The sequence below is a fragment of the Glycine soja genome, chromosome 15, assembly GCF_004193775.1.
Source record: "Glycine soja cultivar W05 chromosome 15, ASM419377v2, whole genome shotgun sequence".
Classification (NCBI taxonomy): Eukaryota; Viridiplantae; Streptophyta; class Magnoliopsida; order Fabales; family Fabaceae; genus Glycine; species Glycine soja.
The window spans coordinates 3,955,961-3,981,765 of record NC_041016.1 but is presented as its reverse complement, the minus strand read 5'-3'; the positions used below and the strand labels follow the sequence as shown (position 1 = coordinate 3,981,765).

General features: G+C 31.2%; 4 protein-coding genes and 1 long non-coding RNA gene across 5 annotated transcripts; 2 read left to right on the top strand and 3 right to left on the bottom strand.

The window, feature by feature from the left end:
* Window positions 1-539: 539 nt before the first annotated feature.
* LOC114388152 (serine decarboxylase 1-like) lies at window positions 540-4,762 on the top strand. Its single transcript, XM_028348483.1, has 6 exons — window positions 540-692; window positions 1,272-1,624; window positions 2,944-3,175; window positions 3,265-3,458; window positions 3,555-3,691; window positions 4,196-4,762. Exons 2-6 carry the CDS (start codon window positions 1,297-1,299, stop codon window positions 4,760-4,762), a joined length of 1,458 nt encoding a protein of 485 aa, XP_028204284.1. The 5' UTR covers window positions 540-692; window positions 1,272-1,296.
* A 1,647-nt stretch (window positions 4,763-6,409) lies between these two features.
* LOC114386775 (cytochrome b-c1 complex subunit 6-like) lies at window positions 6,410-9,397 on the bottom strand. The gene is made up of 4 exons (XM_028346819.1): window positions 9,234-9,397; window positions 8,331-8,415; window positions 6,803-6,892; window positions 6,410-6,721 (listed from the first exon to the last, which is right to left on the bottom strand). Coding segments are annotated over exons 1-4 (210 nt in total). The 5' UTR covers window positions 9,236-9,397; the 3' UTR covers window positions 6,410-6,688.
* A 6,176-nt stretch (window positions 9,398-15,573) lies between these two features.
* Window positions 15,574-16,737, bottom strand: LOC114387608 (vacuolar iron transporter homolog 4-like). The gene has a single exon (XM_028347810.1). The coding sequence runs from the start codon at window positions 16,420-16,422 to the stop codon at window positions 15,766-15,768; it is 657 nt and encodes a 218-aa protein (XP_028203611.1). The 5' UTR covers window positions 16,423-16,737; the 3' UTR covers window positions 15,574-15,765.
* Window positions 16,738-18,928: 2,191 nt separating this feature from the next.
* LOC114386730 lies at window positions 18,929-19,492 on the top strand. The gene is made up of 2 exons (XR_003661171.1): window positions 18,929-18,992; window positions 19,023-19,492. It is a non-coding gene; the product is annotated as an uncharacterized LOC114386730 (long non-coding RNA).
* Window positions 19,493-19,899: 407 nt separating this feature from the next.
* LOC114386729 (cytochrome P450 71D10) lies at window positions 19,900-21,875 on the bottom strand. Its single transcript, XM_028346766.1, has 2 exons — window positions 20,890-21,875; window positions 19,900-20,642 (listed from the first exon to the last, which is right to left on the bottom strand). Exons 1-2 carry the CDS (start codon window positions 21,808-21,810, stop codon window positions 20,031-20,033), a joined length of 1,533 nt encoding a protein of 510 aa, XP_028202567.1. The 5' UTR covers window positions 21,811-21,875; the 3' UTR covers window positions 19,900-20,030.
* Between the last annotated feature and the right edge of the window lie 3,930 nt (window positions 21,876-25,805).

Here is a 25,805-nt window from a genome sequence, read left to right as displayed (position 1 = left end):
AAGAAGTGAGGATAGTTTAGAAAAAAATATTTTTTTTTAAAAAGAAAAAGAAGAAGAAGAAAGGTGTATTAGAGAAAAATGGAGTTGTAGATTAATTCCAATGCTATTCTCCTCAATAGTGGGCTGGGTTGATAGGTTAATCCATTTTGTTTGTCTTACTTACCGTCTCTTCATTTTCTCAATTATGTGTCATTTTCAATGTGTTCTTTTTCTCTTATTTAGATGTATATTTCACCCTCTACTTTTCAACTCATAACTACGCAAAAAATTTCTCTCTCTTAACCATATCAAATTATTTGTCTTTTATCTTTGCATGTATACTTATTATTTTCGACATCATCACATCTTCTTTTCTCACACCGCTGAAAATTATTTATTTTTAAAATAATACTATTAAATAATTTTCAAAATCAAAAAAGTAAAAGTATAGTTCAACACTTTATTATAGTAGTATTATTTTTTAAGAAGAAAAAAAAAAGGGAAAGAGATTCTAACAGAGAGTTTTGTAGATTCTGAAATCTTTGTGGGGACTGCGGCGTTGGACATGACAGACATGCGTGTCAGTTGAAGCGCGTGAGGGAATCTGATGAAGGCAGCTATATAAGGAGGCAAGTTGAGTTGCGTCAGCCTCTTTGCCCCGTTTTATTGCATCTCAGAGGCCGATTCTTTCGCCGCTTCTCTCTTTCCTTGTGGTTAGTTTCTCTTCTTTCAGATCTATCATCTTTCAACCATGCTCCAGCTCCTACTACATGCATTAACCATCGTACCTATCCCATTCTTCTTTCCGTGATTCTGGATTTTGCTGCATCTCATTGCTTAGGTCGCGGTTCTCTGAATTTGTATATTTTATGCATATGCATGTGATTCATATATGCTGTGATTCTGTGAATGCATAAAATATCGCAAAAACGCGTTGATATTTTTCAATGTGCTTGAGGAATGAATACTCACTGCTATGGTTCTGGAAGTTGAGCATTTTAACCTTGATCTTTGTTCTGTTTCCGGTGGCTGAGTTCCCTATGGTGGCCTGTATAATTTATTCTTTTTAGAATATGGATTTCAAGGAAAATTAATAGATCTGTGTATGAAGTGTTGTTTCCGGTCAAGGTGCTGTTTCCTTTTGCGCAGTCTTGCTTGCACGCCAAGTATTTGATTTAAAGTGGAAAATTTATTTGTTATGTATTGTGCTCCTTAAATATACTAGGAAAGGAACTGAGAGGGTGGCTGGGTTTCATTTTTTATAATTCACTCCTGCAATCCATTTATGTCAGGTGTTCTCGTGTTGCTCGTAACAAAATGGTTGGAAGTGTTGACGCTTTGAATGAGGGTTTGAGAATCAACGGAGCAGTTGAACCGTTGCCTGAGGACTTTGATGCAACAGCTGTAATCATAGATCCCGTGCCTTCTGCAGTTGTAGACAATGGCATTCTGAAGGAGGAGGCGCAGATCAATAAAGGAAAAGAAAAAAGAGAAATAGTACTGGGAAGAAATGTTCATACCACATGTCTAGAAGTCACAGAGCCCGAGGCAGATGACGAGATCACTGGGGACCGGGAAGCTCATATGGCAAGTGTGTTGGCCAGATACAAAAGAGCCTTGACTGAAAGGACAAAGCACCATTTAGGTTTGACAATATTTGCTCTTTTGATCTTATTGCTTTCTTGACTACATTTATGTTACGTTCTATTAGGGAAACCAACCAAATTATTCAGATCATTATACTGCTTTTATTTTTTTCCCTTGGGATTTTGCTTAATTCATATGAGAGATTTGGCACTGTGATTTATGACTAGACAATTGACACACGGCAAAGTCAGTTAGCTCCATTGGTGGTGTCAACCTAACCCAGCACCAGCGCTCACCAATTGGCACTGTACTTGTACTTCATTCTTAGCTCACCTACTTCCCTGTCATCCTCTGATTGGCTTATGTTCCACTTTTATCTCTAGTGGAAATCCCAGCAAGTTTTTGTCATAACTTTGTGGGACACATTTAACCTACCTGTATTATTCAGGGTCAAAAATGTTTCACAAATCTAATGTAAAAACATTAAAATATATATATAACAAAGAATACAGTATGGGATTCTGTTTTCACCCATTAAAATATGCTACAGCTCACAATATGCTAGTCCATAAAAAACAACTTCTGTACTACAATTTTAGTGGTAATTGGCATAACCATGAAAACACCTTAGAATTAGTATCATCTCTACCAAACGCCTAATGTGTGTCCTGAAATCTGGACTTACCTGATGGTTCCAAAATTTGACATTCCAAAACCCCTGATGGTCGTCATGAACTTGCATCCCATCAAATTTGAATTGAACTAAAATCTTAGGATGAATCAATACAATGTAGGAGCTTTCTATGCATGGACATAAATTCAAATCCTGGGTTTTCAAATTGTGAGAGATACTTGGATAAACGATTCTCAGTGTTTCAAGGTTCATGGATGCATATCAATTTAGTTGGATGGTCATTCACTCACATAGTTTTATTTCCCTCATCATTTTATACTGGGGAGGATAATCTATGATTTCTAAGTTTTAGGAAGGAGGCTTGATTGTGTCTGCATGAAATTGCAGTGTTTGATACTTTGACATTATGTGCCTTCATTACTAACTAATCTAGCTTCTTCTGAAGCTGAATAGCACCTGATTTTGAAGTCTCAATGTTGCACCAAGAAAAGCATTAAACTCTTTTAATAGACTCTGCCCTTGTTTATTATTTCTTATCTTCTGCTCAGAATGAATTTATAACTTCCTCTATGATGTTTCCAAATTGTCTTGGATATTGCCTTGGTGCACTGAGCACACAAAAGGATACATTAAGGAAATAATTTTATTAGGATTTTGCATAACTTTTGATGCCAATATACTTCTTTGACTAACCTCTGGAGTTAAGTCTACCTCGTACTTAATTTATGAAAAATTTATTCCAGGCTACCCCTATAATTTGGATTTCGATTATGGTGCACTCACGCAACTTCAGCACTTTTCCATAAACAACCTTGGAGATCCATTTATTGAAAGCAACTATGGTGTCCACTCCCGGCAGTTTGAAGTTGGTGTTTTGGATTGGTTTGCCCGATTGTGGGAACTGGAGAAAAATGAGTACTGGGGCTATATAACAAACTGTGGTACAGAAGGCAATCTCCATGGCATCCTAGTTGGGTTAGTTTCAGCTAATCTTATCTAGTTTAACTTCAAAATTTGTTAAGCTTGTAAAGAATATCTAATATGGTTATATATGACATGAGCAGGAGAGAGGTCTTTCCAGATGGGATTTTGTATGCCTCACGGGAGTCACATTATTCTGTGTTTAAAGCTGCTCGAATGTATAGAATGGAATGTGAGAAGGTTGATACTCTTTGGTCTGGGGAAATTGATTGTGATGATTTCAAGGCCAAGCTTCTTAGTCACCAGGATAAGCCGGCAATTATAAATGTGAACATAGGCAAGTTTCTTCATCATTGTTTCTCTCTCTCCCATCCCATGTCTCCCCTCCTCTTCACTTTGTTGATTCTGGCTCATCCAACTGAGACAATTGCAGGTACAACTGTGAAAGGGGCTGTGGATGATCTTGATCTGGTCATAAAGAAACTTGAAGAAGCTGGATTTTCACATGACAGATTCTACATCCATTGTGATGGGGCTTTGTTTGGTCTCATGATGCCTTTCGTGAAACTAGTATGTGCAAATGTTACCATAATGATGAAATTTTCATCTGCTATCTTCATTTGTTCTATTAGAAAACTTTGATGTAAACTTTGTATTAGTGAACATCATTTTGGTTCTTCCATGCATAACGTTTCTATTTTATGGTGGCTCATTTTATCATGCATTTTTCACTCCTGGTATAAAGTCATAATTTTTAAATGATAGTAGAAACATGTATGCTTTAAAGTTTGTTGATCAACCCACTTTATATAATGTATAAACATGATTGTCATTGATTATTTACATACCCATGAAACTGCACCATTTTTTTTCCTTTCATTTTCAGACTGGGAATGTTCATTTTGTTCTAAACCGGTTATATTTAAAAATGGACAAGATTAAAATTTCAGGCTACTTGACCAACCCATCTTATGTTTTGGACAGTTTATCTGAGTAGTTGCTAAAACAAGAAAAATTGAGAGCTATTCCTGTAATTATGTGAACCTCACCATATTCTATATTATTTGCTTTCAGGCTCCAAAAGTTACTTTTAAGAAGCCTATTGGCAGTGTTAGTGTTTCTGGCCACAAATTTGTAGGGTGTCCCATGCCTTGTGGTGTGCAGATAACAAGATTGGAGTATGTAAATGCTCTTGCCAGGGATGTGGAATACCTTGCTTCTAGGGATGCCACGATCATGGGTAGTCGGAATGGCCATGCTCCCATATTCCTTTGGTATACCTTGAATCGGAAAGGATATAGAGGTTTTCAGAAAGAAGTACAGAAATGCTTGCGAAATGCCCACTACTTCAAAGGCCGCCTTGTTGAGGCTGGGATTGGTGCAATGCTTAATGAACTGAGCAGCACGGTTGTGTTTGAGAGGCCACATGATGAGGAATTTATACGCAAGTGGCAGTTAGCATGCAAAGGGAATATCGCACATGTGGTGGTGATGCCAAACATCACTATTGAGAAGCTTGATGATTTTCTGAACGAGCTTCTGGACAAGCGTGCTACCTGGTTTCAAGATGGAAAGGATCAACCTTACTGTATATCATCAGATGTAGGTGAAAAGAATTGCCTTTGTGCTTTGCACAAGTAATTGCAGCATCCCATCTAGAGTTTACTGCTGTAGTTGGTTTTTGGAGTGTTTATGCAGTTACGTCACTATGTTCTATCAGGATTTTGATGCAATTAATAACATTTAGAATCGTCTTTGCTGTCAATATTCCCTTGCCTCTATTATTATTGTTTTTGCCCATTACTTGGCCTGTTATTAACATACTGTTTGGTTTCCCCGTTGAAAGTAATTGTAACCAAAGTAAAGCTAAAACAAAAGGATGAAAATTTGCAAAAAGAAGGCTTGCGTAGGAGATGCTCTGATTTATTTCGTTTCCTTAGTTTTAAGTCAAAGATAAAGCAAATATAGAGACCAGAAAATCTTAATTAGAACTTATGATCATATATTTGTCTTAACCCAAAGGCACTTCATTCTATAACTTATATGTGTAGTGGTATTATTGAGATATTGAGACATTTTTACCACGGTTTTTAAAATTCAACAAATGTTAATAAGCGTTCTCCAACCTAAGTTATTCTTGCGAAGGCAACAGACTTATAAGAGTGCTTATTATTTCATGATTTTCTTTAGGCAAATACATTTTGAAACCATGAACAAATTGATAATAGAAAATTTTAATTAACAATTATGGAATTTTTGTATTAAAAATTAGGATGGAAATGCATTAGAAATCATGAGATCACTTCTTCGGCCCGCAGCCCAGCAAATGTAGGTTGGGATATTAAATTTTGGAAACTGTTATTCCCAACAGAAAATTGATATTCCCACAATCTCAACTAATATGTTTGAAATTCCAAAAATACCCTACAGAAATGCAATTCTTTGGAGCAAAATACACAACAGAGACATTTGCATTGTTTTAAGTGATAAACTGAATACACACAAACGTGTTTCCATGAAACAAAACCTTTTAAGACACCATAAACATGTTTTCTATATTTTGCTCCACATAAAATTTTTCTTAAATTTTTTAAGTTTCATTTAGACTTAAATATATTTTTTATAACTGTAATATATCACTTTTCAGTTTACTACATCATATTTTCACACTTTTTTGATCTGTTAAGTAATATTAATGTGATAAACTAACAAAATATTACATCATAAATTAACTAATAATGTGAAAGACTAATAAAATATTATATTATCACTTAATAAACTTAGACTAATGTAGATACCAAAAATAAAATTTAAAAAATATTAGGTAGTAAAATAATTAAAAAATAATTTTTAGGTAATAAACTATATACATATATAGAGAGAGAGGATAGAGAGAGAGAGGTGTATCAAAAAGATATTCAAGTCTTTCATTCAAGTCCCTAAAATTAATTCTTTTTGTCTATTTTAGTCCCTAAACATATTTTATTATTATGACTGAGTGCCTGGACTAGAGATCAAAATAAAAATAAAAAAATTAATTTAGGAACTTAAATAAAATCCTAAAAAAATTAAGGACTGAAGTGAATTATTCTTAATTTCAAGTACTGATGTGATAGCAAAATACAATTTCAATGACTAAATTGGCCATTTCCTGAAACAATAATAATTAATGAGGCACTCAAGAATCTCTGAAATGCCACCTATAGTTTGTTTCAAGTAGATGTATTTGGAGGACTATCTTATGGTGCAGGGCTACGTTTTTAGCCAGCCAAGTAAACAGAAAATAAATAAAAAAATCCACACTTGAGAACTTATTTCAAAACCCAATAACAACGTTGGATCCATCCAAAATACGTCCTCCCAAATCTCGGAAGTTGAAATTTGGCATAATGTTCTTATTAAATCATAATCTAAGGTCTCCATAGGCTCAAAACTTCACAGTAAACACAATATTATCCATACAGGACATATAGTTTGGTTATTATAACATTGAATGTTTAGACGAAGTTATCTGGGAATGAAAACAGAACAGAATGCAACGATAATAAGCCATCAAATCCTTCTCCATTACTTCAGTTTGGTGAATAGCTTCGGTGCAACCTGCATTACAGGATTATGATGTTATACACAAGCAAACCAAATGACTCGATGCTTATTTACTAACTAAAAAATAATACTTACACATTTGTCAATACAAGACCAATAATCAAAATATTGTCCAGTGCAGTGTTTCTGCCCAGAATCATCACCATGTATCCTTTTAATGCACGCCTGTAGCAATTCAAACAATTACTTTTATCGGCCAAGCAAGAACTTAATTTGAAGAAATAAAAAATTAAGGCATAACAAAAATTTGACAATTTATCACTCACTCAGGGTGTCAACTATCTATTCAACTAACAAGTCAAAATCTAAGGTGCCACAAAAGATAAATGAGCACTAGTTCTCTACTACAAAGAGGGGAGCCGATTAAAAAAAAAGAGGGAAGCCCCCACTCATGTAATCTTTTACTTTTTTCAATAAAAAAAAATGAGCCTAAAGATCTTCACCCTAACCCCAAGTCCTCAAAGCTGTAATTTTGAGGCCTTGCTTCTTATTAAGTTCCTTTTGTAGTTTTGTGTCAACTCTCCCATAATTATGTGACAAATACTTAGGGTTCGTATAGAAGAGCTTATTTACAGCGTATTTAGACTTATCTTGTGACAAGTACTTGTGCAAGAGATTACAAGAGGATTCAGGATGCATGCCACAACCTCGACACCCATAGCAGTTGCAATAGTAAACAGAGTTGCGACCCCAGATGCAAGGAATTCCGCAATGCAATAGTGCTATAGTGGCTATTTAACAATGCTGTTTGGGAGAGCTTATGAAAATAGAATAATAGATTATATTATGTCCATAAGCTGTTTTCATCTAATTTAAACAAGCTCCCCAGCATAGATAATGAAAACAATTTAACCCAATTTCCTCTTCAATTGTAGAAACAAGTTATACATAAGTACTTAACAGATAAGCACTAATTCAATAAGCTCTTAATGAAGCTGTTTACCCTAACTGACCCTTATTCACATGCTAGCAATCCAGCTACCAGCACTTATGTACAAACTTTCTAAACGTGGAGCAGAATCTACCCCCCCCCCATACACACTGAAGAACACGGCAGAAGTGTTGCATTCGCCATAGAGTATGAGAGTAAAGAACACAGCAGAAGTGTTGCATTCGCCATAGAGTATGAGAGAGTAGCAAAATACATCAGAATAAAGGAAAAGTAGCAAGGATTATCATTGTGTAGCTTAACATAATAATCCAGTTTCATCACTATCAGGCCCATTCAATAGCTATCAAACATTCAGATAATAAGATCATATACCCTAAGCCAAAGACACCAGAAAACTCCAATATTTTCTTCACTACATTGCATTTCTTTGTTCTCTTCACTTCTTGAATCTTGCTAGTACTCTCTTCATCCCTTTTTTTCTTATACATACCCCACTATAGATTCTCAAGATATATATATTAGTAGACCATGTCATAAATTATACTACTCCAAAAGGGACAATATAATTAGCCAATAACTGTAAAGTTCAATTACAGTGACAGTCTATCACTGATTTTAAAATCCAGAAAATAAAAGAATAGTGTTTAAATTAAGAATAAATACCATCTTCAAATGATACAGCTTATTATTCTACACTTCAAAAAAGCACACCTGGTATTCCAGTAATGGTTTTACACATTTTGGTTTGCAAGACTCTTCAAGATATCTCTTCTGATCAACAGGTTCCTCGTCGGCCCTAGAATCATGACAAAATCCAAACATAAATGAAATGCAATAAATAGGAGAGAATGCCATAAAAAAGAAAATAACACAAGCAGAAGAACTCAGCAGGCAGCAGAAGCTATTGACCGTGACTCCACAATTACATTGAAGTACCAAAATTAAACCAACCAAATTCCAATATATGGCAAACTTTTCATAAGCAGACAAGCTAATTGGTGACACATTAATTATTAATGTGGCAACTTTAAATCGGCACTAGCAAAACCATTAATACAAGGGAAAAGAAAAAAAAACTCAAAGCTTTCGCAACCAAGTGCAGGGAACCAGGTATATGAAACGGATAAGAGAGAACTTACCAATGAAAAGGGGTCAAGTCACTCTATTTGTCTGGGTCCTATCCTAAGAGATTATGTTTATTGAATCGAGCACCCGACCATCAAAAAACTCATTCAAAGCATCATTTTAAAAGGAATTTATCCCACACACAACATAAAGTAAATCAAAACACGAGCAATCATTTCAACACAAACACCGAATATATAGACTATTTATCACGAATTAGGTAGCAACAAACAACATCAGTGGCAATCAAATTCAAAGAGAACCCCCAAATGACGTTCGAATCCACACAAAATCTGTGGCAACCAAGCGTGCGCTAAATAGCCCATTATTGCAATCGGTTAACAAAGGAAAGGCCTAGATAAAAAAGAAGGAAAATTGCAGCGAAATTTCGAAACCCTAGATTTGAAAAGCGAGGACATATATAATCAAAGAAAAAGAATAGATATAGCAGATGAGAAATGAAAGAAAGAGAGAAGCTTGGAGGCTTACATTGCAGAGCAGAGCAGTAGGGGTGGTCGGTGGAGCTGTTGTTTGGGTTTTGAAGAGCTTTGTACTTCTGATCAAATAATACCCCCACTTCCCCTGCTTGCTTGGATTCAATTAGGGTTGCATCCGATTTGCCAGTTTTGGTCAAATTATACTTCAATTACATTTTTGTGCCTCTTTCTTTCTTAATTTTACTTTTTAATTCATTACAATATTTTTTATGCTCATTAAATAAAACATATACAACTAAAATATAGAGCGGGAAAAAAGGGGAAATGCATCTCACTTCTCTCTTTTTCTTAAAAACAAAAACAGCATAATATTTGTCTAATTCAGATTTAAGGTGTTATACTGCTTGCATCATATCAATTATGGATATTAGAAAATAGAACCAAAGTTTAAGACTCTTTTTTCGATAATTATATATCATTCCACTACGACAACTTAACTAAGACTTCGAGATTGAATTGAAACAACTTTTATTAATACCAGCATAAACACATACGTCTACATTTGTATTTATATTGGACTAAAGTTTATATAATTTATTTTATTATTATATTATAGTATAAAAAATGTGAATAATATATATAGATGTAAAAAAGTTATAAATATTAGATAAATTATTCTTCGTTCCATAATGCTCAATTTGATCCATTTATTTTTAATAGATTTAATTAGATTTCTTATTTTTTAAAATAAATTTCTTTATTTTTAAAAGTTTAATTAGATTTTATGTTATGTAGAATGAATTTAATTTCATTTCATTTCATTCTGTTAACTTCAAACATTTAAAAAAATGCAGTCAAATTTAGTTTTAAATATTACTAAATTTAATCAATTTTTTTAAAAAATAAGAAACTTAATTAAAAACTTTTAAAAATAAAAGGACCAAATTAAATATTTTAAAAATAAGAACCTAATTAAAATTACATTTCAGATGAACAGTAGAACTACATTAAGTAAAAAAATTATCAAAAAAATGGATTTAAAATGTCACATTTAGAGGGACAATGTATTTACTATCAGTAATAGAATTTATGGCATCTGATGAAAATTGATTCACTGCATTATTTTCATATGCTGATGGCTTACTGGTGTCATGTTCATTAGCAGCAGCAAACTTCCTTAATGCTCAGTGGTTCCATCAAACAAAATTAAAGAATTTATATTACTAATAAGATAAGATTATTTGATAGTGAAAATACAGACTGAAAATGTATTCTTATATTATATAAAATGAAGAGAAACATCTGCAATACATTCATGTCCAAGGGAACAGTTTAAGTAAAAAAATAAAAATGAAATTAAGGAAAATGTCCTATCAATCTTCACTCCACCAATGGTCATTGTTCTATTTTTACTCTCACCAAGAACATGCTAACTGACAGTGCATCAATACTTACAAATTAAGAAATGCACATCCGAAAAAGTAACAGACAATCAACCAAAGCACACACATAATCTAAATATGTAATATTATTAGAAAGAAGAAAAAAAACGATGAAGAAGGAAGCGCCATCAACAAGAAATTAAGGAAAAGAGAGTTTTACAGAAAGAAACGAAGAAGAGGGTGTGAGTGAGAGAAGAGACCAGTTTCACGCAAAGAATGAAATGTATTATCGTGCATAGTAGTAGTTATAGGGAGTCTTCAAAAACCAGTGGATTTTTTATTTGCGAATTGAAAACTCGAAAATCGTTGGCAAAAGAATTTGTAACTAAATGTTCATCCACTCTATGCATTCTGTTGTGTTGTTGCGGTTACACATGAGCTGATAATTTCTTGATTAATTTACAGATAAAATTGACTAAGTAAAAATGGACACTAAAAGAGAATATCCATTTTATATATTGTTATTGATAAAGGTACGTGTGTAACCTATAGACTGTAGCCGAATGATGAAGAAGAAAAAGCCAGTTCAGCAGTTTTATAAGCAGTAACTATCTTTAAAGTTAGCATTACTTTTCAAAAAAACACTAAAGATGACTTTATTGTGGGCTCCCATGTTATTTATTTTGTGAAAATGCATTACTTATCCTTCGGACACTCCACCACCAAAGAATAATATATTTACAAGGCAACTATAGAAAACTTTATTTATAGTATTAGCTAGCTTTTCGATATTTTTTCATTTCACCTATTCCTTGATAAAAACAAGAAATCAGTTATCAGTTATCACTTAGCATATTTCTTTTTTCTTCGGAGTACATAACAATTGAGAAGTTAGAGCTTGTGAAACTAATCAACCATACATAAATGAAAAAACACAATGAAAAGTTTCACTGGTTTTCAAAATAACAATATTTTCTCTAAAAGATCAAATGTTTTATCTAAAATTAAAGTAAATAATATAATATTTAAAATAAGTAGTGTAATATTAAAAATGGAAAATATTAAAGAGGCTAACTTGATTTCATTTCCGTGTTGGGACAGAATATGTAATATTTAGAGGAACTTTTTACTAAAAATAGAAACATGATAAGTTATAAGGTTAGGTATTATTAATTTCAAGTAGTATTTGGAAAGACATTATAATATGAGTTGTTACTTAAAATCACACACAAAGTATTGGATGAGAACAAACAAAAAACACTACAGTATGGAATAACAGAAATAAAATATGGAATTTACATTATTTGACATCACTTGTCCATGCATACAGTAACACTTTAACAAAAATATTCTCTATTTTTTCAAAATAAAATTAAAAGCTTTTTATAAACAAAATTAAAAAAGTTCCTCAAATTAATTGGTATATCACCTTACAAACTCATGTCTAAATTAATCAAGACTCAAGAGTTGCCACAAATGATACCATTTTTCTTTCATACTAGCAAGGTATCCGTGTGAATGCACCAAATATTCCCGTTTTAACACATATTTAAAATATAGTTATTTATTAACTTAAATATTCATATTAGACTGACATAATTAACTAATTAAGTTCTTTAAAATAATTTAATATAAAATAATTTTAATTTCAATTTTGGATAATTATATATTTGATAAAATAAATTATAAATTAAATCAAGTATATTTATTCATTATTTGATTAATAATATTAATTTCTAAATTAACAGAATCTTATTAATATAATTCAACTCAGTTCTTCATCTTGTTTATGTTTATGTCGAAAAGATTACAACATTTATGTGATTTCTATACATGTGATATCAATTATAAAAAAAAAACTTATGATATTATTGACGAAGTATAATTTTAAAAAATTATAATAAAAATATTTATAAAATATTAATTTTGATATATTTATTAATCATAGAATCAAAAATAATATTTTACAATAAATATATTAAATAATTAGATTTAAATTAATTTTAGTTTAAAATTTAACCTCATAAAATAAATATTATTCAAAAAATATTTATTTATAAAATCATTTAAAAAAATTATTTAGTAAAAGTAATTTTATAAGATTTAAAAATAAAAATATTATTGAGTCTTGGGTATGTAGTTTGGTTAGATATTCATAGCAAAATTATTTCGTGTGAAGAATACTTGTGGTCTCTATCATTAAAAAAAATAGAAACTACTTTAATTTAGGATATTATTGGAGAAGTAATTTTAAATTGTTTTTTTAATAAAAATAGATTTATTAAATTAGTTATGTTGTATTTATTATATGCTTATGTAAAAAATAACATTATTTTATAAATATTAATGAACAAAAATTTTGTATGTAAAATTATTAAACAAAGAGATTTGTAATTCATAATGATTAAACCTAACTCATAAAAAATGTTGAGTCTTAAGTATCAAACTGTATTAAATACTTAGAAAAAAAGATTTGTAGTTCATAATAATTTTACTTAATTCGAGTAGAATTAGAAATTTTAAATTGTTATGTAATACACATTTGATAAATTAATTTTAATATATTTCATCATATACTTTGTAAAAACATTTAACATTATTATATAAATATTAATTGATAAAAAATTTGTAAATAAAATTATAGACATAGAATCAAAATATTATTTTGTAAATTAATTTGTAATACATAAGTTTTGACATCATATTATAAGTATTAATAATTATAATAATATTAATAATAAATAAATTTATGTATCAAGTAATATAATTAAATAAAATTAATATTAAATTAAAAAAAACAATATAGTTATTAAAGAGAAGAAAGAGAAAAACGAGTTGAGATTGGAGAAAGAGATAGACGTGACAGTGGAGATCATAATTTTGAGCGGTAAATTTTTAGTAAATTTTTTTTATCATCAAAGAGAGACAGGTGCCCTCTAACTTTCTCAATGTAAGTTGTTAATTTATTGGTAACTGTATCAATTTGTTAAAATTCTAAAAATAGGATGAAAGTGCAAGTGTCAAATTTATAAAGATGGTATTAGCAACGGATAGAAGAAAGAAGGATTTAAAATTAAAAGGACAAGAACAATAAAATTAAGAATAAAAAGGATTTTAGCATTTGATGTGAATAGAAAAAAAGAGATGAATAGAAGACGAAAAAAATGATAATAAATATAGAAAGAAGGTTTCTCCTATTAAAGATAATGGGGAAAAAAGGGATTCACTCTTTCTCTAAGTAAGTCTTGAGAAAACTTGTTGAGTGTGTTGAGTTTGTCTTATACGCTAAACGAAATATTTCAATTTTTAACTTTTTTTAAAAACTTTTTCTTCTAGTTTTTGCATCAATTTTCTTTTAAAACATTTGAAATTTTCTTTTTTGTACTTTTGCTCATAAAAAATTAAAATGATATTAATTTTTTTATTATTTGATTAAAAACAACATTAAAGAGAAGAAATTATAATCATTTTTAATTAAAATTGACTATTAATTTAATTCAAATTTCGCAATTATTATAAGTAGAAGACATGCTCTTAATCTTTTAGGCCATCTCCAATAAGGATAGTGATTCTTGGAAGGAGATCTTAAAGTTAAAATCTGATCTTAAAATTTACTATTAGAATTGACATCCAAATCTACACTGATTCCATGTGAAAATTTGATTCTTCTATAAAAATCACCAAGATTTGTACTGTTTCAAAAAAAAGAAAAAATTTATCTTCCTATCCAGCAAAGACCTGCGGGTAACAACTGCCATGAAGGGGAAAAAATAGAAGGAAAGGAAGGAAGGAGATGAACAAAAAAAACTAGTAAAAATGAAATAAAGAAATTAAAAAAAAGAGACAAATCTGGGTTGATGAACACCCAATTTGTCTCACATGTTGTTGATGAGAACATAGATGATAGTCGAGAAGGGGAGAAAGGAGAGTGTGGGGGGTCACGTTGAAGGGAGGAGAGCATGAGGGTTTGTCATGCGGCGGAGGAAGGTGAGGGTATGGGTTTGGGATAGAGGGAGGTGAGGGTGGTGGGGTTCGCGAAGGGAGCAAATGGTGGGTAGTGCGACCGAGGGTGAGGGGCGAGGGAATATGAGAGAAAACAGAAAGGGAAAGGAAGAGAGTGAGTGGTGGGGGAACATAAGAGAGAAAAAAAGAAAAAAAAAAAAAAAGGAGGACAGGGTGAGTGATGGGGGAGCGTGTGAGAGAGGAAAAAAAAAAGGTGAATTTCTTGTTAAACCTAAAAAAAAATATCTAAGATTTCAAAACGAGATTTAATAAAAAAAAGTGATTAAAATTTTAAATTAGAAATGTCCTTATATTTCTTCTACTTGAACACATCAGAGTCTTCATCTACTCATTCTACAACGACATCTATTTGTGGTGACCGTTAAATGACTTTTAACTTTTTTTTTTTAACAAAGGAATGATTAAAGATTATTCTATGTGTTATTCTGTTTAATTGACAGTTCTCGAAACTAATATCAGATTATTATCTTCTATTTAGTTGTGTCACTCACCTTTCTCTTTAGCCAATCATGTCTAACTTTAAAGTGTGCTTCTCTGTTTGAAAATATAAAATAGAAAGTGTTTGGAATCAATTTTGTGACTTCATATCACATACAATAGTGAAAAAATTATCTAGAAATAGCTTCCTAAAGAAAAACTACGTACTGTATACATGTGTTTCTCCAACAGGAATATTGGAGCACCTGCAATTGCTTATGATCACTTATTTTTTCGTCCATCTTCTTCTCTATTTCTATTTTTCTTCTCATCTCTCCCTTTCGTTCTCATTACCTGATTTATTACATGTTTTACTTTCCTATCTATCCAAAATTGGGGTGGATGTTCAACTCTTTCCGGTTTCCATATAAATCTTTATGAAGTATGCTTGAAACCATTATCACAATTCTCATTTCGATCAGAGTCCCGCTGTTTCACACGAATACATGTGCACATTTTCTATTGGTTAATTGGAAGTTAAAAAAGAAAAAGAAAAATTAGGGTGTTTTACTGTAAATCACGGTGAGTAATTCGTATATTTTTTATACCAAACAGTATTACTCATTTCATAAACATACACTTGTAATTACCAAAGAAAGAAAGAAAAAAAAATCTAATTAATAAAACCAGATCTTATAGCTAGCTAGGCAGAGGCATATAGAAAAGAAAAAGGTGATGGAAATCACGAGCATAAGGATCAAATCAAACTACTCCAAGTCCAAGATGATCAACAAGCTTTGTTAAAGCAAAAGTAATTGCCATGGCCATCCAACCCCCAATCAAAACCCTGAAAGTGGACTTAACCCTGGGTGCTTTCCCTAAAAAGGCCCCCAAATCTCCAAAGACAATCAAAGCAAGGGTGACAACAGCCGCCACCACACCCAGCCTAGCCTTATAGCTATTGACAAAGGCAGCACCAAGTAGTGGCACCCCTGCCCCAACAGCAAAGGCAAGGGCAGAGGCAAAAGCAGCATAATAAGGGTTTGGCAACTTATCCTTCTGATCCATGTTTCCCTCTCTTTTCATCTGAGCCAACTCAATATCATACTGTGAGTAAACAGAAACAAACTCTCCAATGGCCATGCTGCATGCTCCAGCCACCAACCCTGCCACCCCAGTTAGTATCATGCTCTTAACATCCTTCCTCACAGCTCCAACTCCCATCATGAGGGATGCTGTTGAGAGCAACCCATCATTGGCACCCAAAACAGCAGCTCTAAGCCACTGTGCCCTCTTCGCATAGTCAAAACCCTTCTCCTCCTCCCTCAACTGTGCTTCCACGTCCAAGTTTAACATCTTTGAAGGGCTTTTGGCTTCTCTAGGATCAAGGTCATGGCATGGTTGAACATTGTTTGCCATGGCTAGCTGCAAGAGAAATATTAATAAAAGTTATAGGAGGATATATGAAGTGTGGAGAGCACACGCCTTTGGATAAAGAAATTTAATTATAGATGGAGAGCCAAGAGGGAAGGAGAATAGGGTAGTGGGAGACAGGTAGGACACTGAGTAATTTTTGAATCTAATACGCTTCATACTTAGAAGGAAGAGAACTCCAATGGGTATACGAAAGATATATAATAAATGCTTTATATGATATAATAATATCAGAGAGTCGAGATTCTCATCTTCTCTTCACTCATATTTAGCTTTAGCATCTCACGGCTCTCACATTGTGTCATCAAAAGTTTAAGGTGTCGGAATTTTTTTAAACCGTGTGTTGTGCACCATGAATCATCAAAAAAAAAAATATTCACAATTTAAACTTCTATTACAGTCCAATAAAAACTTAAGTCTTTGCCAATTCGTCATATACAAAATATAATGCTAACATATATGTTCTTTCATGTAAAGGAAATGAAGGAAAATTTAATGTTCTTTCACGATCTACACTTTTTCTTTTTCTTTTTGTTGAATCACAATGCACACTTATACTATCGTTGTTTCGTGTAAGGTACGTGTGCGTATTGACATTAAAAATTACAGTTGTTATTATAAAAATCTCAAATATGTACTCATATTTTGGTGGAAGTAACATCTGCCAAATTGCCGAAAATGGAACTATATTATATACATGAAACCAAAAAATGGTAAAGGAAAATAAATAGTGTCCATCCCCAGGGCCTTTTCAAATAATATTCAAATGTTCAACCGGCACATTATCCTTCACATCAACAATACAACAATCTTATCAAGGTAGAATCTTAGTGGCTTTAATGACCTCCGGGTGTAATTTTTTCCTAATTTATCATTATTTATTTTTGGGATAATTCGTAATAGGTGTTATAACTTTTTCATAACTAAAGTCATAAATTTTTTTATGACTTCAATTATTTTTTTTTATTCATGTCTTTGAAGTCATAATTTTTTTTATATTTACCACTTTGAAATTGTAAATATTTTTTTAATTTAATTATTTAATAAATTAATATTTTTTTACTTTTCTAATTTTATTTAATATTTTGTATATATTTTTATATGATTTTACTTAATATTTTATAGATTTTTTTGAATATTTTTTATTTAATATTTTTATATTTTTTATTAATGTTAAAGAATTTATTTTTTTTAAATGAAAAAATAATGCAAAATACTTAAATCAAATAATGAAAAACAACATAATGTCCTAGGAATTAGGACACTAATTAACATATTATATTTCTCTTTAATAAGTATTATTTATTTTATATTAATATATTATGTTGTTTTTCATTATTTGATTTAAGTATTTTTTATTACTTTTTTCATTTACAAAACAAATCAAATTTCTTAACATTAGAAAAAAAATTATAAAATATTAAATATAAAAAATATATTAAATAAAAAATAATAAAAATATATGTAAAATATATTAAATAAAAAATATTAAGAAATATATAAATATTAAATAAAATCATATAAAAATATTAAATAAAACTAAAAAATTAAAAAGAAACATTTATTTATTAAATAATCAAATTAAAAAAATTATAAAATAATTTTTTCAAAAAATAATTGACTTAAAAAAATTATTAACAATTTTTAAAAAAAATTTTAACATAAAAAAGTAAAACATTAACGAAAAAAACATTTATAACTTCAAAATTATAAATGTAAAAAAAAAAATACGACTTTAATACAATACAAAAGTTGTAAAATCTTATACCACTTACCTCAAAATAGATAATAATTTAAAAAGTACTTCATCAATTAGTACATTTGAAAAAAATTACACCCAAACGGTGTTAAAACCGACACTTAGCATCCAGGTTTAAATATATCTTCCATTTTTAACATTGTAAACGGTGCCCATTAATATCAATATTATAATATGATATTATCATTTATTTATGAGTTTCTCCTTCAAATAATTAAATAAAAGGGTAATCAAATTCTGAAATAATTATTTCCTTAACAAAAACTTGTATGTAAAAGGATTTAAATAATTTGGTTTATCCTTGAGGATTTTTTGATACGAAAAGAAAAGATGATTAACTGATCCTGTAAAATACCACGTAAAAGAAACAACAATAATCCTAACATTTGATCCTAGGAATTAAATTCCGTTCTCAATAAATAAACTTACAATCAATTTTCAGTCACACCTTCTCTTAATTTCTACAATATATAATGGTTCAAATGTTAATGAAAATTATATACTAAAAACTTTTGCTTTTAGTTTCTACAGCGTACAGCCCTTAAGCTTGCTTCTTTTAATTTCATCTTTAGTAAATAATATCCATATATAATGGTCATTAATTTGTTTCATAGATTAAAAATACATTCTGATATAATGGTCATTAATTAGTTTCTACAGCGTACAGCCCTTAAGCTTGCTTCTTTTAATTTCATCTTTAGTAAATAATATCCATATATAATGGTCATCTTTAGTATAGAGCACTGGCAAAAGTGGAAGAGAAGCAGATAAAGGAAGGGATTATAGAGTTAGATAGGTTTATTGGATTTAAACCCGAGTTAGATAGGTTTATTGGATTCAAACCCTCCCCTGATTGCTTAGAATTGAGAGGTTGGTTGTATGTTGCACTTGAGGACTATGACAGTGCAATGAGAGATATTAGGGCACTGCTAACCATTGAACCAAATTACATAACTTCACATGGGAAGATCAAAGGGGAATACTTGCTCCAACTTCTAAACTGTGAAGTTCAGCAAAAGTGTCAGGCTGATTGCTGGATGCAGTTATACCAACAATGGTCGTGTGTTGATGATATTGGTTCTTTGGCTATTATACATCAGATGTTAGACAATGAGCCTGGAAAGAGTGTGCTACAGTTTCGTCAGTCTCTACTCCCATTGAGGTTAGTATATCTACAACTCAACTAAAAATATCTCCTCTTTAACTTTATTCTCACTGTGTTTATTGTCACATTGTCAAGGATCCTTAGGACTTGAGTATGAATGTTTGACAATGACTAGCTTGTTACATTTACAATGTAGCTATTTTATGTATTCAAATTTAGTTCTGTTTTACAATGTCAAGATAATTCCTCACATTTGTGAAATTCACAGATTAAACTATCAAAAGGCTGCAATGCACAGTTTGCGGTTGCCCAGAAACCATTCTAGCCCAATGCAAGAGAGGCTAATTTATGAAGGATGGATCCTATATGACACTGGCTATCGTGAAGAAGCAGTGGCACGGGCTGACAGATCCATTGCGATTCAGAGATCATTTGAAGCTTTCTAAAAGCATATGTGTTGGCAGATACAACTCTGGATCCTGAATCTTCTTCCTATGTTATTCAGCTTCTAAAAGAAGCACTTAAATGTCCTGCAGATGGTCTTCGAAAAGGACAGGTCAGTGTGATCTATGATACTATCCTTTTGGAACCACCGATGTTGAATGCGCTTCGTAGAATACCATTATTTTAGTAGTGTAAATTTAGTTATAGACATTGTCCAATTACAAAATGCTGAAAGTAGTAAAAGATAAAACTTAAATAGTTTATGACATTAATTGTTCATACATTTTAAGCTAGACGAGTAATGGGAATCAAGCAGAGGTCATTTTGTCTTCGTAAAGTAATTCCATTTGACTCCGTCATGTCAAGTTCTTCATTCTTCATTTTATTGGGAAGCTTCCAATCAAAGTGGTAAAGTAACTGAGCAAGTGGCAACTCAATGTTGGGTATGGCAAATGTAATGCCGGGGCAGATCCTCCTTCCAGCACCAAATGGGATAAATTCAAAGTCTGTGCCCCTAAAATCAATGGAGCTATTAAGAAACCTCTCAGGTTTAAAACTCTCAGTTTCACCCCAATACTTAGGATTCCTTCCAATTGCCCAAGCATTGATAATGATCCTAGTCTTAGAGGGTATCTCATATCCATTGATTTGGCACCTTTCTCTACTTACTCTAGGAACTAACAATGGCACAGGTGGATGTAACCTCATGGTTTCTTTGATGATGGACTTTAAGTATATCAATTGGTGCAATTCTGTCTCATCCACATATCCCTTGCTATCATACACTCTTCTCACCTCTGCTTGTGCTTCTTCCATCACCCTCGGGTTTCTTATCAATTCTGACATCCCCCATTCCACAACAGAAGATGATGTTTCGCCTCCACCAATGAATATGTCCTGCAAATAGATTAATATTGTTTAACTAAAGTGGTATGCATATTTTCTTTCACACAACCAAGTCATAAATTGTTTGATCTTCTATCTAAAAAGTTACAAGTCGAACAATTTAATTTCTCGCTTTGGTTTGAGGTTACATAGGCAAAATAAATTATTTGTTTGAATTATATATCTATTTTATTATTATTGACAGAATTATTTCTTAGAGTAAGTATTTCCCGTATTTGACAAGACAAATACTACTAACCTGGATGACGGCTTTAATGTTGTCATCAGTCAAGCGAAATTCCGATTCCTTTTGAAACTTGAGAAGAACATCAACTAGATCTTCCACTGCTTCACGCTCCTCGCTGCTTCTGTTTCTATTTTTGTGCTCGTCGATGATGTCTTGCAACACCCTATCTGTCACTCTATGCAGTTTTTCAAGTTTCCCCGTCGCCCCCATCATTTGAAACACTCTACTAGAAGGATAGAGATCAGCAATAGAAAACCCTCCCAGAAGCATCAATTGTTTATGCATGTTTGATATGAACACTTGTTGGTATCTGCTCTTTTTACCAAAAGCCGCTCGTGCCGCTATCCCAAAAGTCATTGAGTAAATGCTCTGGGTGAGATTAAAAATGGACCCCCCTTCTTCACTTGCAGTTGCAGCTATTTTTTTAACTAGTTCTGCCACCTCCTCTTCTCTTATGGACCGAAAAGACTGCACGCGCTTTGCTGTTAGTAACTCTACTGTGCATATCTTTCTTAGTTGCCTCCAATAGTCTCCATGTTGACTGAAGACAATGGTAGAACCGTTGTAAGAAACTATTCTAGACGATACAAGGTCTGGCCTATCAGAGAAGTTGAGATCATGTGTCTTCATAATCTCTTGGGCCATTTCTGGGGAAGTGACTATGATGTTGGACACCTCTCCTAGTTTTAGATGCATTAATGGACCATACTTATCTGCCAAATTTTTGAAGTAGTGATGAACCGGCAGTGAGCCAACAATCTGGTGTATGTTCCCTATGAGAGGTAGTGTCCTTGGTCCTGGGGGCAATTTGCAGGTAGAGGAGGTTTTGGAATCCGATCTTTGAACTAATTTGAAGAACACGAAGAAAATAAAGAGAATGGAGGTAATGAAGTAAATAGAGAAAGGGGTGTGGTTGTGAAGCTCCATGACCATGATGATAGACCTGGGAGGAAATTAACTAATGTGCAATGAAAGATGCATACATAGTCTAGATATACAAAGGAGTACTTACGTATGGAATGATACTGAAATATGTGGCGTTCAGCATTCACAGAGAGCGGACAAATTATTTAAGGTGACGATCGCTCCACGATGTACAATCTGTCTTTTGGTTAGAAGCATGAAAGCTCCGATATGGATACGTGGCACCCGGTTAACCTAAATATTTATCACCTTTCGCCGCTAGCTATATATTACAATTACTCAAAGAAATACTCAAACGAGTGTAGTTGAATTCTCAACATACAAAGTTGAGTTTGTAAGGGTGATTTCCTTTTGATTTTCATAAAATATATCTTGAGAAGAAATCATTTTTTTTAATCTCAAATCAAATATTAATTCATAACTTACTCAAAGTGTCAAAGCTTATACAGATTTCATCGGAAAATCAAAATCCTAATTATTAATATTAAAATAAAAGTTATATTTTTTTATTAATTAAAAAGTTATATACTACCAAAAAATTTATGGACCACCGGTGAGTGGTGGCTTCGATGTTAAATACAATGTTTCATATTCAAAACGAATATAATAATTTAAATAAATAAATAACTTAAATAAATGCCTTATAGTGATTTTTTTATAAGCCAAACAAAAAGTATATATAATTCTATTGAAATGGTACAAGTACAAGGGGTACTACCGATATACCAAAATAAGAATGTAAAAACAGGTGCAAAAACTAATTTTAGCTTATGCAAAAACTCTTTTTTTTTTTCTTATTTTCTTATTCTGTAAATACTTTTGGATAAACTTACATAAATAAATCCTTAATATATAAATTTCTTATCACATTAATTAATTAAGAGAGACTTTGATGATAATGTGTAAGATATTATGATTAATATTACCCTTAAATTTAATAGGAAAAATTAAGTTACCACTGGTGTTTTTGTGTTTTTGTGTGTGCATGCATTTCAAGAGCTAGTGTAAAACATACAATTAGTCACGAGTTTCATTTTAAATTGGGTAAAAAACAAATTCAACCAGTTATTAAGGAATTAAAAGATCTAATATTAAAATCTTTTTTAGTTATTCATGAAACTTATTTCATACTATTTTCATCAACTTGGATCCCTTTTTAATTTGTACATCAATTGAATTTCATAATTTTTATATAAGTGAATTTAATGAGATAATTTTTACATCTTAAATTAGTTAAAAAGAAGATTCAAGATCGAAAACAATCATTATTTAAAAAAAAAACCATTTGACTAACTTTAAAACCTTGAAGGACTAAATTAAAACTTTTAAAACATCAAAGATCAAATTAAATAAAAATTAAAAAATAAAGGACCAAACATATAATTTTGGCCTAAAAATTTTATTATTCAAAAAATAAAATAATCAAAACACACACTAATATTTTCTTAATTTAGCAAAACATTAAACTGAATAGATTTATCAACAATGTGGCTTGTTTTGCTATATATTAATTATCAAGAGAAAAAAGAATTGTTTAAAATAACCACATAAATTTAGCTGTCAAAAATTTAATTAAATTAGAAACAAATGACGAGTATAAGTTTTTCTTTTCTGTCAATCTAAAATCTTCATTATTTAAAAGTTATTTTTTGTCTTTAGACCTTATTTAAAGAGATAATGTGCAAGATATTATGATTAATATTATCTTTAAATTTAATAGGAAAAATAAAGTTACAAAAGCTAGTGTAAAACAAATCCACCTCATGTTCTTTTTACTAATATAACCTTTCTTAATCAAGCCGGCGCAATAGGTTTTTTATTAATTTAAATTTTAAGAATAAGAGCAACGACAATGGAAGTTGGCTAATCAGTTACTCAACAAAAAAAAAATTATTTTAATAAGTTATATGTGATTTCGAATTGTTTAAAATTAGAGATAATTAGTTATATAAGTAAGTATTATTTATCACTTGTTTAATTTTGTATTAAATATAGGAGAGAAAAATAAAATATTTGTGAGTTAAGAAACTTATTATTGATACAAATGTCCGTTGAAAAGAATTAATTGAGTTGTATAAAATTAAGAGATATAAATTGATCATTACTTTTATAAAGATGGTTGATGATGCTCTAAGGATAGAGAAATTTTGGAACCCACGAGAAAGATTTCTATATTGGTAAATAAGACGAAAAAATAAGCTGAAATAGTTAGTATGAGACGTGGATGCAAATAATGGAAATTATGAATGGTCACTATTTTTTGGGGTTTACGTTGATTATGCCTATTTGTTTTATAATTAAAATTAATTCAAGGTCCAATATTATATAATTAATAAATATTTAATTATATAACGTAAAATATTTATATATATGTTTTTTTTTTCTTATATCGTGCTCTAGTGCACACGACAAAAAAAGAGATATTTTTTTTTAATTGCAACAAGCTTAACTCATTTAATTTCGTTACTAATAACAAAATTAATATAAAGAGGAATGTGCTAAAAAATTCTTGGCATATGGACAACTGAAAAATTCAGATACCCTAGATAAGATATGAACTATTTAATTGTCTTGTATTTAAAAAAAACTCAAAGAAGAATTGTTAATGAGATGGAATTGTTGTTTGCATGTCTGGAGGATGTGAGTGTGAGGTAGATAATTAGAAAGAAATTTATGGTGTAATTGTTTGCAGTCAATCTCCAACACAATATTTTCATATCCATAGTCTGCAGCTCATATGATAGCAGTCAGAAGAGAGTAGGCTTCAACTTCGTGATTCCTTGATGGAAGGATGTATCTGCTTTCAGAAAAAACACTGGTGTTGTCTCGAGTGCAAGTTTCAATGCCAAAGAGATTAATGGAATCCACAAAGATAGATGCATCTATGTTGCAACCATAGTTCACGAGCAAGAGAACAACAACAACAAAAAAAAGAATGCCATGAGGATTCTAAACCATTTTCGCATAAGGGACACAAAGTAGTGCACTGCACACCTTTAGAACTCAGTCTGAGCCTGGTTGGAAGGCAATCCCGAAGAATCCGCCAAATGAATTTTTATATTATTTTATGTGGGATTTCCAGACTCCATAACAATCTCCAATCACCATTTAGCTGAAGAGAGGTATTACCAATATGCGACTAGCTCCATCGCATGATAGTAGGCTGACTTCACACTATGGTTGCCATCCTTGCTAAAACGCCAATATATTTTGTCTTCACTGTCACTAAAATAATTTGGCATTTTCAGAATTGATTCCCGAGAGTTGAACATATAGGAATTTACATCCAGTTGAACATATAGTCAATTTGGGTTAGTCGACAAAGATAATTGCTAAGACAATCACTTTAATTAGTTGATAGTTCATGATTGATGTCTGATCAGTAGAAAAAACTCTCCTTTTTTTTCCGACCATCAAACTAATTTTATATCTTCAATAATAAATAAAGGTGGTAGCAGGATTTAAATGTGGAGACAGTTCAAAGCGATTTTCATATATGATGAATGTGCATGCAATCACGATGACTTAAAAACATGAGATAATGGATAGTTATCATTACGGAAAAACAACAAATAAATGTCAATTATATCATATAAATAGTTGAAAAAACAATGTATTTTGGTTACCAACCAAATCAGTCAAATTTATCTTATTTCAATAATTTATCTTTCATTTATAACTTTATTTATATATATTTACAACACTTTTAGGTGTAGCATAATTTAGTCAATTTAAATTCTACAACTCGTGAGAAGCTTTTTGAAGTGAATTGAGAATTAATCTAATTAAGAACAAAATTTCCTCCTTAAATCTTGATTTTGATTTAAATAATTCCATAGAAGGGTTGAATAATTATTTGATGTCGAGGAGGTGGATCTGATGGGCAACGGAAAAACTTTTAAGAATTGGTCGGCATTAATAGGGTCCACGGGCCTATCGTAGCCATCAAGGGTGACGTGGCAGCAGACCAAACACACCGTCCAAACGAACATCACAAACAATGG

Excerpts from the sequence above, each read along its gene's own strand:
- LOC114388152 (XM_028348483.1), top strand. The coding sequence starts at position 1,297 with ATGGTTGGAAGTGTTGACGCTTTGAATGAGGGTTTGAGAATCAACGGA. Across the intron at positions 1,625-2,943 it reads AAGGACAAAGCACCATTTAG|GCTACCCCTATAATTTGGAT; the intron begins GTTTGACAATAT and ends AATTTATTCCAG. Across the intron at positions 3,176-3,264 it reads CTCCATGGCATCCTAGTTGG|GAGAGAGGTCTTTCCAGATG; the intron begins GTTAGTTTCAGC and ends TGACATGAGCAG.
- LOC114386775 (XM_028346819.1), bottom strand. Across the intron at positions 6,893-8,330 it reads AACCATTACTGGAATACCAG|GCGTGCATTAAAAGGATACA; the intron begins GTGTGCTTTTTT and ends GAATTGCTACAG. Across the intron at positions 6,722-6,802 it reads GGTCTTGTATTGACAAATGT|GTTGCACCGAAGCTATTCAC; the intron begins GTAAGTATTATT and ends CCTGTAATGCAG.
- LOC114387608 (XM_028347810.1), bottom strand. The coding sequence starts at position 16,422 with ATGGCAAACAATGTTCAACCATGCCATGACCTTGATCCTAGAGAAGCC.
- LOC114386729 (XM_028346766.1), bottom strand. The coding sequence starts at position 21,810 with ATGGTCATGGAGCTTCACAACCACACCCCTTTCTCTATTTACTTCATT. Across the intron at positions 20,643-20,889 it reads ACATTAAAGCCGTCATCCAG|GACATATTCATTGGTGGAGG; the intron begins GTTAGTAGTATT and ends ATCTATTTGCAG.